Here is a 16,282-nt window from a genome sequence, read left to right as displayed (position 1 = left end):
TTTAATCCCAGCACTCGGGAGGCAGAGGCAGGCGGATCTCTGTGAGTTCGAGACCAGCCTGGTCTACAGAGCTAGTTCCAGGACAGGCTCCAAAGCCAAAGAGAAACCCTGTCTCGAAAAAAAAATAAAAATAAAAATAAAATAAAATAAACTCTTTAAAGAGAAAGTAAAAGTAATATAAGAGAAAAAAGCCACATAATGATGAGAAATACACAAGGAGTCTGGATTCTTTATGCTATTATGTTGATTTTGAATTTTCTGATTGCTGAAAAGCAAAGGACAGCGGCTGAGAGACCTGGAATCGAAAGAGGGACTGCTGAAATAAACCAGTCTATAAACTTTAGGAATACTCAATATGTACTAATAAAAGAACTTAAAAATAAAGACAATGGGTTTTGTAAATGTATGAAGAGAGTGGTCCAAGCTTGGAATAAAGACGAAATCTAGTACTCCATTTTTAAAGCGTCTACATACTCCCTCCCCAACTTCAGTGGCACGTGTCTGGAAATAAATGAGTACCCTGTGCAAGCCAAACTCATAAAAGGGAGATTAAGGGTGAGTTTGAGATTTCTTTAATAAAATTCAGAACACTTATTAAAGAACGACTGCTAAGTCGAGAATGACTCAGAAAAGAAAAGCATCGGGAAGACCTCTGATCAAAGAAATCCATGTGGGAAGATTAAAAGTTGCCGCCAGTGTCTCCATGTCTTACCTGAAGGAATAGATCTCATCCAGCCCATCTTCACCTTCTAGAGACACCATCACTCTTTGCACCATGCGGATACCTTCCTCTTGCTGCTTAGTAATCCCTTTCTCAGGAAAGGACGGTCCAAGGTGGTCCAAGCCCAGGTCACCATCTCCTCTGCTCCCAGCCTCACCGCTCTTGCAGATGGGAAAAGGCAGACTTTCAGGAAAGACCATCAGGAAAGAAGGTGAGTTTGGGTTCCAAATCTGGATTCCAACTCTGTGACTGTCACAACACACTAGTAAGATGCCTGCCTGCCAGTCAACCTTATGCAACTCCATAATTTTGTCTATCAAGTGGCGTGCATCCACCTGAGGATTATTTAAGCTTTAAGCTTTAAACTTCTAAAACTTCTTGGACTTGGTAACAAGGGAGACTGGCTGACACAACCAAGTAACCAAAGGGCAGGCTCTCTAGGTAGCAATGGAACGGCCAGGTCCAGGGGGCCTTTCACTGCTACCTCTCCATGTCACCTCATCTGCCTTGTACTGCTTTCTCTCTCAGAATGGCTTCTTCCACACTGCCCTACTATGGACTGTGCTCCCAAATTTCTTATTGCAATTTAAGTATGGGAGTGGGGGTCAGCAGGTGACTATTGTGATGGTGGAACCCTGAGTTTTATGCAAGGGACTAGAGCTGGTACCTTTTAGCCTTTTCTGTCCTGTCATGTGACACTCACAGCATCCTCTGGGAGGCAGACATCTCCCACTAAACACCAGACCTGTGTTGGCACTGTGAGCTCAGACTTCCTTCCTCCAGACCTCTGTGGGGCTGGTGTGTTTGTAAATTCCCTCCCCTGTACTGAACAGCCATAGCAATCGACTGTAGCAAGCTCACATCTACAAAGGACTCAGCGTTCAACCTGCTGATTTCAAATGTTTACAAATATCAGGGATCAACAGGAGGGATCTAGAAGAGTTCACTGAAGGTCACTAAAGCCACAGGTTAGAGTTGAGGAAGAAATACTTCCTAGAACAAATTCAGGCAATGCATTAAGAACACCAGAGCACTGGGGAGGTCACCAACAATTCCTCAGGGTTCCTATAGGGATTTAATAAGGACATAAAGCTGAGGACGTGTGGCTCAATGACAGAGTGGTTGCCTTTCATACACTGAACCAACCCCAACACTGCAAATAATCACAATAATAAGTAAGAGGCTGTGAAACACAAAATACTTAAAATTCAAATGTTATTGTACACATTAAAATCTTATACAGAAGCTGGGCGGGGTGGCACATGCCTTTAATCCCAGCACTAAGGAGGCAGAGGCAGGTGGATCTCTGTGAGTTCAAGGTCAGTCTGATCTACAAAGCAAGTTTCAGGATGACTAGAGAAACCCTGTCTCAAAAAAAAAAAAAAAAAAAAAAANCAAAAAAAAAAAAAAAAAAAAAAAAAAAAAAAAGAAAAAATCTTATACAGAAATAGAATATTGCTAGAGAGAAATAAAGCCCAATTCTGTTATGTTTCTCTCTAGTTATTTGTTTGAAATGAGGCTAACTCCAGGTTAGGATTAATAACAAAATATATTAATAACCAGAGGCTAGGGAGATGGCTCAGTGGTTAAAAGCACTTGTTACTCTTTCAGAGGACCCATTTTGGTTCACTAAGAACTAAAACAACTGAGATGAAATAACTGGACCAGAGTCACCCAGTCATCTGATTGACAGGGTGACGCTCTTGGGCTATGGCATACTGCCTTACTTTATTCCTGCAAACCAGAGGGCTGAATTAGGGTAATCTTTTCCATTCTCCCGACACTCTGTAGGTCACCCCTATGCGATGGATACTTTAAAGACAATCAATCATTCAGCTTGCTATACTCAAAATAAGGCTTTCTGGGTAACCTTTCTCTTCATTTACTTAGCATGAGCCACAGGACCTGTATTGCACATCAAGCTAAAGCACTTCCCACGTGCACGGCGGACACTTTGCATTAGGTGCCGACTGTTACTGGAGCATCAACAAGAAGACACAGATAACATGAAGATGAAGCATAAGGAAATCTACCCTAGAAAAAGTTACAGTAACAATTCTTTCTATGCTGCATTTGGTCAGAGGAAGCGAAAACCTATGCCCATGGAACAGTATGTTTTAAATGAAACTAAAGTGATGGGGAATGCACCTGACAGCAGGCGCTGGTCTGCAGGACAGGAAGAAAACATTTCCGAGGGACAGAAGGCCACCAGACAACTAACTGGCAAGCAGAAGAAAAGACCGCATTCCTTCTGCATATCCTACTCTGGCACTCATTTCTAAAAGAGAAGAGGCAGCTCTTTCAAGTGCCATCGGCAGAAGTGCAGTACATTAGGCTTCAAACATGAGGCATCCTGAGGCCACGAGCAGGAAACTGGGCTGAGCTGCCTTCTGAAGTGCCTAGCAAACCTCGGGTCCGTGAGAAGTATCACTTGAAAAGCACTTAATTTCTCTGAAGTGCCACCTTAACAAGCACCAGTTTGGTGGGCTCTTCTGAACTCTTCTGTATAGTCCCACAGAAAGATGTGCCCCAGCAGTCTTAAGACGGGCATATATGCATGCAAGAGGGGTTCTTAATTCCCTATAGTAGGCAGTCACAGAGACCAGTGGTGCCCACTCCAAACACTTCTTAGTGCAGGGCTCAATTTGAAAGATGAACATCCCTGATCAGATTAATAATTCAACATCCTATAGCATTACTCTGCTCCAGACAAAAATAGGACAAGAAGAAATGGGTTTTAAATGCAGCAGGAAGGATTAGCGAAGTGACAAGAATATTTTAGTGGGTATGTATGAGAAAAAAAGTAAATGTTAGAGAGGAATTCAAGTTACTGTGAGGTGAAGGAATTTCTTCCTTATCAACTATACAATACACATTTTCTCCTCAAATTTTATAGCACATAACAAATTACATTTTATTATGTGTCTGCACCCCTGAGAAAGGGTTACATATAGACATTATATTGCTATAAATGGATTCCTAACATTACGCTTTGTCTACCCTCAGTCTACTGCTGTCTTTAGACCTTATTCTCTGAGCCACATAAGAAATCAACTATCATATCAGTCTGTTAATGTCATCTATGCAGACAGGAAATAAACTGAACATCCTCAAAGGATGTTTTTCTAATTCCTTGATCATTTTAGGTCTAAAATCTGTAATTTGCTATTAAGCTCAATTTCTCTGTATCACTACTTCAATTATCTCTTTATCATCACAGCTCAAAACAGTTCCATGAACACAGGTATAATCGACACACATAAGGTGGCCAATCGGTCACCTGGCAGATTCCTACTTAGCCAAAAGAGGAGGTTCCTGTAAGTCATCTACACAGGGCCCTGCTCACTGCATAAAGGAACGAGATGTCCTACACATTACTCTTGAGCTCTTACAAGAACTGCAGGGAGATGCCAGACTTCTTCAAGTTACAAATGATGACATCGAGTTGATCCTGGCTGAACGGGCTGCTGAGGTCAGTGAACACTTCAATGTGCTTCTTCCCAAACTTCTTCCCTCTAAAAGACAGAGTGGTCACATTAAGAAAGCATTCTCTGAAGGCCAGTGAGAGGCTCAGCAGATAGGACGGTTGCCCTGAATGCTTGTAACCTGAGTTCAGTCACCAGAACTTTCACAGGAAGAAGAAAACTGACTCCAGGGTAGTCATCTGGCTCCACACATGTGCTGTACATGTGCACACGCGTGCGCACACACACAGACACACACACACACACAAATACAAGAATACCAAAAAAAAGGTGATTTTTGATTATTGCTATTATTGGTTTTTCTTAGACAGGGTTTCTCTGTGTAGAACTGGCTGTCCTGGAACTAGCTCTGTAGACCAGTCTGGCCTTGAACTCACAGAGATCTACCTGCCTCTGCCTCCCTAGTTTTGAAAAAAGGGGGGTGATTTTTAAGAAAGTATTCTTTTGAGTTTTTTCTAGGAGCTGGAATATACTTGGTCACTGAGCAGAGAGGCTAACGACTGATAGGTGTGACCATAGCCTCAAAGTCCTCTTACTCTTCATGCTCAGCGCAGTGCCTATGAAATACATAATCAACTTTATATGGCTCGCACTTGGCTCAGCATCACAAAATATAATATTCTTGTCCCCTAGCTCTGATTCGTAGCACTGTAGTTTAAAACAATCCCTTCCCCCTCCCCGTGCCTGTTCTCCCTCCCCCCACCTCCCACCTCCTCCCCCACCCCCCCACCACTCCCAGGTGTAAGAAGACGGCAGCCCTGCACCTTCACTTTCCAAATGTCCTGCTGGGGTACTAAACAAGGGATTAGCTGCAGGATTTTGCAGAGGATTCAGACTGAGGTAAAGTGATCCAGATTCAGACCTGGGATGTCAGCACAAAACGGCTTTCCTAACAATGCATCCATGTGTTCAAGGGCATACACATTTCAAGATACAGTAATTAAACAATAATGGGTCAGGATGTTGACTACAATTACTGTGTACAGCATAACAATCACTATGGATCATATCACTTAGTCCTTTTTAAAGATTTGGGATAATTAGTTTAAGTCAAATAAGAAAACTGAGAGATGCCAAATGCTTATTCTCCCAGAGAAACTCCCACCAAATGTGGTCCTTTGTTTTAAACTTTCTACAACTAGAAAAGTGGGTATTGACTTCTGTCAAATAGTCTTTCTGCTAGACTAGCATGCTGCTGTGTTAACAGCAAACCATACAGAATACTGAACACAGCAACTCATGCTCTTTCCAGAAGGCCTCATGTCTGGACTCCTTAGGTGAGACACTCACATGGTTTCCCGCTGAATCAGATCCATGCACACGATCAGGGCGTCCAGGACTCAGCTGGTTAAGGGCAGGAACAGAGCCAACAGTGCCATCACCCCACGAACACTGCAGCTTCTCCCAGCAAAGCCCTACTACTGACAACGGTGGACAGTGGATGACTTGGAAAGGCTTGCGCACGTGCCCCTCTTCCAGATTTTACTTCATAAATGCAATCTATCAATGTATACATTCTGACAAGTAGTGTGAAAAAGACATTAAACACAAAAGTTAATTCATATTGTTTTAACAAGAACTTGTCATTTAACAGTGCCTAGAACCCTATTTAGTAATCACTGTCCATTCTTAAATACAAAGCAGGCCATAAGGCAGCATTTGTAAGTCACTGCAAACACAGCAGCACCTCCCAGTGGTCAAGAACACTACTACCAATTGTTTAGGGAAAAATACTAAGAATAGACCCATAAATTAGGACCCCATTCTTGGGTGTTGTGGGGGATGGTGAACAGAGTTTCATTTCATAGCTAATTTTTTTTTTTTTTGGTTTTGGGTTTTTTTTTTTTTTTTTTTTTTTTTTTTTTTCCGAGACAGGGTTTCTCTGTGGCTTTGGAGCCTGTCCTGGCACTAGCTCTGTAGACGAGGCTGGTCTCGAATTTTTTTTTTTTTTAAGATTTATTTATTTATTATGTACGCAGTGTTCAGTCTCCATGCAGGTGCCAGAAGAGGGCACCAGACCTCATTGTAGATGGTTGTGAGCCACCATGTGGTTGCTGGGAATTGAACTCAGGACCTACGGAAGAGCAGTCCATGCTCTTAACCTCTGAGCCATCTCTCCAGCCCTGGTTTTGGTTTTTTGAGACAGGTTTCTCTGTGTAACAGCTCTAGCTGTCCTGGAACTAGCTCTTGTAGACCAGGCTGACCTCCAGCTCACAGAGATTCACCTGCCTCTGCTTCCCAAATACTGGGATTAAAGGCGTGTGCCACCACCACCTGGCTCACGGCTAATCTTAATTGTCAACTTGACACCTGGGAGGCCAAACCTCAGCTGAGAATTGTCTCCAGCAGATTAGTTTGTTGACGTGACTGTGGGACATTTTCTTGGTTACCAAGTGATGTAGAAGGACCCAGACCACTGTGGGTGGTTCCATCTCTGGGCAGGTGGACCTGGCTGTTTAAATAAGGTAGCTGAATAAGAGCCTGGGGAGAAAGCTCAGTAAGCAGCGTTCCTTTGTTGGTTTGTGCTTCAAGCTCCTGCCTGAGCTCTTGCATTGGCTTCCTTCCATAATGGACAATAACCTGTAAGCTAAAATAAACCCTTTCCTTCTCAAGTTGATTATGGTCAGTGCCTTACCACAACAGAAAAGAAAACTAGAATAGGCCTATGGAAGATATGAGAAATCTCAGCTTGACTATTAACATGATTTTGTGGCATAAAAACGTCCTTCAGAAGAGCAGAGAAAGTTAATGCTATACTCTTCTAAACATACATTTCTCACCTCTGTGGTGGTCTGAATAAAAATGGCTCCCAGAGGTTCATAGGGAGTGGCATTATTTGAAAGGATTGGGAGGTGTGGCCTTGTTGAAGTAGGTGTGGCCTTGTTGGAGGAAGTGTGTCACTAGGGGTGGACTTTGGGGTTTCCAATGCTCAAGCCAGGCCCAGTGTCGCTCTCTCTTCCTGCTGCCTGTGCACTGGGATGTAGAACTCTCGGCTACTCCATCACCATGTCTATCTGTGTGCTGCCTTACTTCCCACCTTGATGATAATGGACTAAACCTCTGAACTGTAAGCCAGCCCCAATGATGTTTTCCTTATAAGAGTGGCCATGGTCAAGGCATCTCTTCACAGCAATAAAACTCTAAGACAAACTCCAAACACACTATAAGCAGTACCATCAAGCCCTCTCCTCAGTCCACACATGTATTTATTCCCTAGGATTCCCCCACCCTATACTTCCCAACTTCTCAATACCACAGGAAAAGAAAGAGCAAGAGACTAGAAGACCTGGAGCTGGGCATTAATTAATTAGTTAACTAATTCCATATTAATTACACACCCTCTTTTCCTCAGAGAAAAACATGCCCAGATGGTCAGATCTGAGACTCTGGGAGAGCCTCACCAAACTGAACTGTGATTTTCCAGATAAATGGAAATTTCTTGACTTCTTGGGCACAAAAAGGATACAGTCAGCTTGTTGAGAGCCTGGTTGGATTTTGCTTTCAATGTCTTCCAGCAAATCAAAATCTGGTAGCATCAAGTGTCTGTGCACTGTGATGTTCTGATACTGGTCCTCACCAGCAAGGGCATTATCAGTGTTGTCTGTACCAAAGAGGACTAAAGCAATCTCATCCTTGCTCTCGGAAAATACCTAGGACAGAGTATCCAAAAGTTAAAGACTGTATGCAAGCAGCCTAGAAGGAGAGGAAACCTAACCTTCAAGGGGCAGGAAGATCATATCTTCTTAGGAAGGTCCCCCGGCCACCTGATATTACTGAATGAACATGGGACTTACCAGCAATGGCAATTAGGTTCTAAGCAGACTTTTTCTTTCTAATTTTTAAAAAATCATTTTATTATTATATTTAGATGGATATTTTGTCTGTGTGTATGTGTGTTTATGTTCATGCCTGGTACCCCAAAAAGAGTATGACTAACCCAGAACTAGAGTTACAGGTAGTTGTGAACCACCATGTGGGTGCTGGGAATGAATCCCAGGTCTTCTGGAAGAGTAGCCAGTGCTCTTAACCTCTGAGCAGTCTCTTCGGCCCCTAAGCAGATATTTCATTACCTACAGACTTTTCATTTCAGCACAAGTAAGCATGCATACTTTATTCTCCTTCTGGTCCTGACTTTAAGCTAGATGTAACTAGCAGTTGCCAGTTCCTGCCTCCACTTCCTCAGAACCATGGGCTCCAGCCTGGAACAGTAACCTGAAATGAACCCTTTCTTCTCTAAGTCATGTTTCATTAGGCTTTTGTTTGGTTTCTTCTTTCTACCAGCAGCAGAAATTAAGCTGGGACAGCTGTCTCTGAGGCAGAGTCCTTTCCGATATCCCATGCTGGCTTGAAACTCGCTGTGCAGCCCACGTGACCTCAACTGCGCCAGCCTTCTGAGGAGAGGTTACAAGCATACACCACCACACCCAGGTTACAAAGCTACGTTAGTCCTCAAGTGACTCTGCCTGGTAGGGATTATCACTTCTTACTTTGACACAGGGCATTGAAGCATTACGTTACGTGTCCCCAAGATAGCCACCATCTATTCCTTTTCTCCATACATCTGCACGCTACTTCTTAATTAAAAAAAAAAAGTCTAATTTCCTCTCCATCCTTAGTTGTGAGCTGGCCTTAATGACTTACTAGCAAAAACAAAACAACAAAAAGGCATTCTGGGAAGCTGGGTGTGGTGGCGCATGCCTTTGATCCCAGCACTCAGGAGGCAGAGGCAGGTGGATCTCTGTGAGTTTGAGGTCAGCCTGGTCTACAGAGTGAGTTCCAGGACAGCCAGAGCTACACTAAGAAACCCTGTCAAAAAAACAAACAAACAGGGCTGGAGAGATGGCTCAGAGGTTAAGAGCATTGCCTGCTCTTCCAAAGGTCCTGAGTTCAATTCCCAGCAACCACATGGTGGCTCACAACCATCTGGAATGAGGTCTGGTGCCCTCTTCTGGCCTGCAGATGTACATACAGACAAAATATTGTATACATAATAAATAAATATTTAAAATAAACAAACAAAAGGCATTCTGGGACTTCTAAAACTAGGCCATAACAACCACACAGGCAGGGCCTCTGGGAATTACTTCCTCTTAGAATACTCCTTAGTAGTGTAGCTGCTACCAGCTGGGTAGTGTAATGCAGGATTTAATCCCAGCACTCAAAAGGTAGAAGCAGAGGCAGGCAGATCTCTGTGAGCTTGAGGCCAGCCTGGTCTACAGATTGAGTTTCAGGACAGCCAGGGTTACACAGAGAACCTCTATCTCAAAAAAAAAAAAAAAAAAAAAAAAATTAGTAGCTGCTACCGTGTGAGGCTCCCAAACTGCATGAAGAGGCTGTACATAAATGGTTTCGGACGGGCAAACCCCAGCTGAGTTCACAGCTGCCATAAAGCATCATCCAGAGAGCTGTGGGCTGCCATCTTGGACATCCACACCAAGTGAGCCTTCAGATAACTCCAGCCCCAGCCTCCATCCATGTGCAATTGTGTGTGCAATTGTGAAAGAGGTGTCAAGGGGAAAAATCTACCAAAATGGTATCTTACGCCTGTAATCCCAGCAATTGGGAGGCAGACATGAGAACTGAGAGTTCCAGGCCAGCCTGAGTTACAAGGAAAGACCCTTCTCTTTTAGGAAAAAATAAAAAAGGTTGGAAGTAAAATAGAGTGTGATGGCTAATATTGATAAATTGATGCCAGCTACAAATCTCTGGCATGCCTATGAGAGATTATTTAGATTAGGTTAGCCTGTAGGGGGTTATCTTGAGTAAATGAGGTAGGAAGACCCACCCTAAACGTGCTGGGGTCTGGGCTAATCAACAAGGAGAAAGGGATCTGAACTGTAGCCTTCACCTGACGGCCTCCCTCTGTTCCCTAACTGCAGATGCAATGAGACCAGTGGCCTCAAGCTCCTATGACCATGACTTCCCGGCCATGGCTGCTGGACTCTGAACTGGGACAAAAATAAGTCTTTCTATATTTAAGTTGCTTTTCAAGTGTTTTGTTGCAGCAACAAGCAACTGATGGAAAGGGGACTGGGAAACCCCCTACCTGAGCCTACCTCATCATCCCATCAAACCTGCCAACCATGAACAACTCCTTCCTAAGGTCACTAAGATACTAAGTTTGGGGTAGTTTGTTAAGCACTGAACAATAACTGGACTAGGCACAAACACACTGAAGGGCTTGCTACAGATCATGGGGTCAGTAAATGACAGAGTAAAGCAAGAATTCCTACGCAAGTCATCTGACTCCAGGAAGTGTTCTTTTAAACGTTTTATATTGCCTTTTGCTTCCGCTTACAACTGTCACAGCTAGAGAAGGGGCCAGATCAGGAAAAGCAAATAATATCAAGCAAATGGTGGTAGGCAGGCTTGAGTAGATTCTGCAACACACAGGCTGGAAATACTGAGGACGGCATGAGCAGAAGGCAATGAGTGTTCAAAAACATGGGTTACAAGCTTAAGGTTAATCTGAAACTTACCTGTCGTTGGACAAACATGGTCATCACTTTCTTTGCTTGTTCAAATGGGGATTCCTCACCAGGAAAGGAGTTACCCATGGCAGCCCCCACGTCCATACACAGCACAACAGCTGCCTAGAAACAAGTCCCCAAAAAAAGGTATCCAAGGAAAAAAGTTATTAGCAAAGATTCTGAAATGGGTCCCCATGCTGGTATGTAGAAGAGGACCGATAAAGAAGGGGACATGTGCTATAGACAGAATGCATGTCAGACATACAATGTCCCACTCTGGAGAACCTGTGAAGGGACCAACACTCCCCTAGATGGAGGAGTCAATCATGTGAGTAATGAAGTCACAGTCACAAGCAACGGCATCAGACCATTCAATCATACACTGGGGACTCTCTTGAGTTTCTTTTCCTATTGCTGGGTCTTTTCACATCAATTACCACAACCAAAACAATCTCCCCACTGGCAGGCCCAACGGCCCATCTCACCCTGTGGTTCTACAGTTTGTCAAACTGGTGAGTAATACTATCACAGGGGCTAAGGAAAGGAAACAAACTAAATGCTAAACGGACACATGTGAAGCTTTATGTGCTTTACATACAAAATTTATTCAACTATAAACTTCAAAAGACCTGACCTAATAACTCATAATTTTAAAGTAAATTATAGATTTGAGCCAACAAGGTGATACAGCTGCAACATTCTAGCCTCATAAACATGTTAAGTTTTATCAGCATTAAAATGTATTCAAGATACTAGACTAGCAATCCAGAGATCTGGGTTCTAGTTCATCTCCACTAACAAATTAGTTCTAACCCTGTGGGAATGTTAACTCCCACTTAACCTCACTGTTAATGCAGTCAGGCATAAAGCTGTGGACTACATGAGGTCTAAGACTATTTACAGGCTAACAGTCTTGATCCTACCAGCCTCATCTGTGCTTTGTGCTGAGCAGACAAACTATGAGCAATTCTAGGCATCACGTATGAAAGAAAGATTTAAAAGTGACCAATGAGGAAGGCACTCTTTTCTGAGTCAGTGATAATCTGTCTCTAGAGGTGCATGCAGGTTAAAAACCTGCATGACCTCCTGTACTAGGGAGATGACTCCTAAATCTGACCTTTTTTACAACACACAAAGGAAATACTATTTTCTCTAAATTCATAAAGAATGGAACCATGCCAGGAAATAGTAACACACGCCTTTAATCCCAGCACTCGAGAGGCAGAGACAGGTGAATCTCGGTGAGCTCCAGGCCAGCCTGGTCTACAGAGTGAGTTCCAGGACAGCTAGGGCTGTTACACAGAGAAATCCTGTCTTGAAACTCCCCCACCTACCCCCCCCCCAAATGGAACCATATGATGCAGTGATATTAACAGATTTCAGAAGCAATGACAACTTATTTGGGAATGAACAGTAATAAACTACAGAGTACCTCAGAGACCAATTCAATTTATACCCCATAGGGATTCTCTCAACATAAAAATCTTTTTTAAAAAAGAATCACAAAATACTCTGGCTGTGTTTATTTATTATATGTCCACAAAACCTATTTATAAACTAGCAAACACTAAAGGACCAGAAGTCTTTTGTCAAGAATTAGAGAGTCAGAAAAAGACATCAAAGAGTTTCACAGTATGAAAAATCTGGTCTGGAAGAATGTCTGTGATATTTCATTTTCTGGAAGCATTAAGAAAACGGGGATAAGAGACTTGGAGAGTATAGCGACTCATTTCTCCACGGAAGCAATACAGCTTTCAGGTACATCTGCCACAAATAAGCCCCTCACAGGAGTTACAACGTTTTCAGTAACTGAAAGAGCAAAGGAGGAGAGCAACATCATAATGAGTTCATAATTTAATAAAAATTTCCCAAATAGGGGTAGAGGAAAACAGAGACCAGTTATTCAAACCCCTATCTTGTTTGCCTATATTAAGGGAATGGGCAAGTGAATGAATGAATAGCAATTACACTTCTCTCTGTTGATCAGAATATCACTTTAAAGCTCACTGTAATTTCCTTTATCAATCAAAGAAGCCAGGGGTCACAGATTCTTAGCAATGTGGCAAATATCTTTTTTCAGGGCTCTGAAAATGGCTTGAGTTCACATCTGTATTTTACCACCTATGGAAACCATGACCACGTTCTGAACACTTGAGTTCTTCGTACCTTGGTTCTCTTACTTACAAAGCTAAGGACAATAGTGTTCATCTCAGGAGTTGGTGTGAACATTTAATGAAATAGGAATAAAAGGCTTAGTTCTGTGCTTCACACTGTAAGCTTTCAAAAAATGGAGAAACTAAATTATTAGGAAAGTAATAATACACTATATTTTTGAGTTATTCACAGAATCCCTACCTCAAGTTTTACAAGCCTGTCACGTAGGAGATAATCCTAGATAACATATAAATTCTTACATAGATTTTAAGAACCCAGGTTCAGAAGCGGTAAGGGACGCCTCCGTTAGCAGGTGATGTGGATAGAAAAGTAGAAGGGAGGCAACTAGGGACGGAGGGAGGATGAAGAGCAGGTGAAGCAAGAGGGAGAATAACAGAGGCGTGAAGGTGAATAAGGCTCGCTCAAAAGCAGAACTCCGGAACCCAAGCTTTTCGCTTTGGGGCATCCATCCTTCAGCCTTCAGATTGGCACAGCTGCGAGCCCACAATTCCTGCTACCGAACAACCCGCTGCAAATCCCAGGCTTGAGTAACGCACAAAGGCCAGCAGTCAGTACCTTATTACCGGACCACGCCATGTTGCTGGTCCACCGGCCGTTTGGTTACGTTTCCCGGACGGAAACCTACAGTGTCGCAACTCAGTTCCGGTTGGCTCATAGGCCTAGACTTCCGGCTCGGCGGGCAAGGGGCGGGGAAACCCAGCTCCAGGGCTGTGAGCTTGCGCACAATTCCCTCCCTGCCTCCCTAGGTAAGGCTTTGTTTTGAGGCGTTAAAAACTCGAGTACTGGGCTGGTGAAGTGACTCAGCTAGTGAAACCATTTGTCATCAAGCCTAACGACCCCAGTGTGACTCCAGGGACCCCACTTGGTGGAGAAAAAGAACCAACTCCTGCAAGTTGTCCTCTGACGTCCACGTGTCCCACACATCACAATAAATAAATTTTAAATAAATTTAATAGTAAACAAAGAGGGATGGAGAGATGTCTCAGCGGTTAAGACAATTGGCTGCTCATCCAGAAGTCCTGAATTCAATTCCCAGCAGCCACGTGGTGGCTCACAACCATTTATAATGGGATATGATGCCCTCTTCTGGCCTGCAATCATGCATGCAGACACAGCATTCATACATTTTTTAAAAAGTACATTTTTTAAAAAAATGTAAGTAAATAAGGGACTGGAGGAAATGGGCCACAGGTTAAGGAAGTACTGGTTTTGCAAGGGTGAGTTCCCAGTACCCACATCAGGCAGTACAAAGCTCCAGTTCCATGGAATCTGACGCCCTCTTCTGGCTTCCACAGGCACTTGCGCACAAATGCACACACCCACATACAGATGCATGCATACACGGTTTTTAAGACTAAAAATAAATAAATAATTGTTAATAGTGGTCACTGAGCTAATCACTCCAGTTAGCATTTGTGTTGGCACTCTGGAGTTAGAGTCCCCTACGTAAGAGGAATGCACTTAACTCCTCTAAAGACCTTCTAAGCAGGATACTAAAGAAAGACTATGAAGGTACAGTGGCCTTAGGACCAACTGCCAAAGGAAAGAGTGGCAATTCTCCGTGTTCTGCCAATAACAGGGACTCCAGACATTCCCATGCCACAGACATCGGTCAGAAGCAAAGAGACCAGCTATGCCAGGATGTTCCCAGCACCCCAGCCTTCTCTTGCACCCCCCCCCAAGACGACGCCCACAATCAGCCGGAAGCAGTCTTGAGAATTCGCCGCCCCAATTCCTTCAAACTGAAGTGTCTAATTTGCTTTTTATCAAAAGTAAGATGTGGGAATATTATTCTTGGGTCCCTGCCCTAGCCACGCCCACTCCCATAACCTCTGACCCGCCCATCGCCATCTTGGGACCCTCTCTTTCTTTCTGCTTCCTTGGCGTGCGCACGCGTTTTCTCTGTCTCTCTCTTCTTTTATCTCTCCTCTCTCCTTTTATCTCTTTTCTCTGTCTTTCCTTCTCCCCCTTCCTTAATAAATACTTATGGCTATTTCCTGTGTTTACGTGTCTGTTACCTGCCGCTACCGTGGGCCAAGGAAGGGTGCCCTCCTGTAGCTGCTTTCCCATGGCGGGCTCTCTCATCCTTTTTTAAGAATAACACTCCGAGTAAACAAAAGTAGAAAAACGTTTCAACTTTGCAGACAAAATGGAAAGTATAAACACTTAAGGAGGGGGCAGGAGTTGCTGGAGAAATGGTACAGTGGTTGGAAGCACTGACCTCTTTACCAGAGGCCCTGGGTTCGATTCCCAGCATCCACAGAACAGCTCACAACTGTCCGTGACTCCAGTTCCAGGGGACCTGACAGCCTCACACAGAAATACATGTGGTAAAAACGCCAATGCACATAATAAATAAATAATTTTTAGAAGAAAAAAAAAAAAACACCTAAAAAGTAATCTCTGGTAAGAGCTCCCTGATAGCTTGGAGTAGCTGTAGCTGAAAAATAAGTTCAGGAAGCCTAAGATGTCTTTTTCTAGAAATGGAGGTTGCCGCTGGCTCTGAATGTTTGTCACTCATTTTCACGGGACTCGCCCAGCAATCCTTCCCTTCCAGCAACTCTGCCTGTTTTCTCTGAGTCACAAACAACAGGTGCACATCTTTGTTCTGATGCTCATGTGGTCATCACTCAGGTTGTCCACGCTGTTGTGCGATGAGACATTTTCTGGAGAGGAAGTAATAATGCACACAGATAGAGAACCCATGGCAGAGCAAAGCACTGGATACCACCGAAGTCCAACGTGGTGAACGAATGAGTCTTATGGTGGGGTTTGAGGTGTGTATTGCCATACCTGGCTCTAGGGCTCTTCTGAAATTATTTCAGTTTTGTAAGTCCATAGGTCAAGGTTGACCGCCATGTCCGCTTCATCTTGGTATGCTTTGGGTGGATTCTTACCCTCGCCACAATGCCACCATGCTCCTTGTCATTGGTTCCCCTAACCAATGTGACTGACAGATAAATGTGATAAATGTGGTTGCACTTTTAAAATAAGAGTTAGGTAAAAAGGTAACTCAGAAACAGATTGTCTAGATAGAATTCCCATAAATCTGTGGTCCACTGATAACCAGAACATAAGATATAAGATCCCTTGCTGAGACCATCTCCCACAGAACCACCACAGGCTTGCCTTTTTGTGTAAACAAAAGCATTCAGAGCTATTGGAGGAACCTCAAAAACTAAATAGATAAATGTTAATCAGACTTTATTATCTTTATTTTTATTTAAATTATTCATATCTCTGGAAATGCACCAGAAAGCACCACAGCTATTCTCAAAAATACTGGACACATTTTTCTTTTCTTCTGATCAAGCTAATAACAGGATTGTTTTTTAATTCTCTGAAAGTGGAGTTCAGCACCATACATTAAATGAATGTCCCTGGCTGGCAGTTGGGGGAGTTTGATCAACCCCTCTAGTTCAATTCATGGC

At 43.3% G+C, this 16,282-nt stretch overlaps 1 protein-coding gene across 1 annotated transcript in view; it reads right to left on the bottom strand.

The window, feature by feature from the left end:
- Xrcc5 (X-ray repair cross complementing 5) overlaps positions 1-13,521 on the bottom strand; it is a 92,862-nt gene extending 79,341 nt beyond the window's left edge. Inside the window, exons 1-6 of the mRNA XM_050123763.1 lie at positions 13,407-13,521; positions 10,686-10,799; positions 7,673-7,856; positions 5,497-5,545; positions 4,114-4,236; positions 713-904 (exon numbers count right to left, since the gene is read on the bottom strand). Coding sequence (XP_049979720.1) covers positions 713-904; positions 4,114-4,236; positions 5,497-5,545; positions 7,673-7,856; positions 10,686-10,799; positions 13,407-13,427 — 683 coding nt within the window. The 5' untranslated portion in view covers positions 13,428-13,521. The remainder of the gene's footprint in view (positions 1-712; positions 905-4,113; positions 4,237-5,496; positions 5,546-7,672; positions 7,857-10,685; positions 10,800-13,406) is intronic.
- Between the last annotated feature and the right edge of the window lie 2,761 nt (positions 13,522-16,282).

The sequence above is a fragment of the Alexandromys fortis genome, unplaced genomic scaffold (assembly GCF_014885135.2).
Source record: "Alexandromys fortis isolate MF-2015 unplaced genomic scaffold, M_Fortis_MF-2015_v1.1 scaffold_220, whole genome shotgun sequence".
Taxonomy (NCBI): Eukaryota; Metazoa; Chordata; class Mammalia; order Rodentia; family Cricetidae; genus Alexandromys; species Alexandromys fortis.
This window is presented reverse-complemented; position numbering and strand designations above follow the sequence as displayed.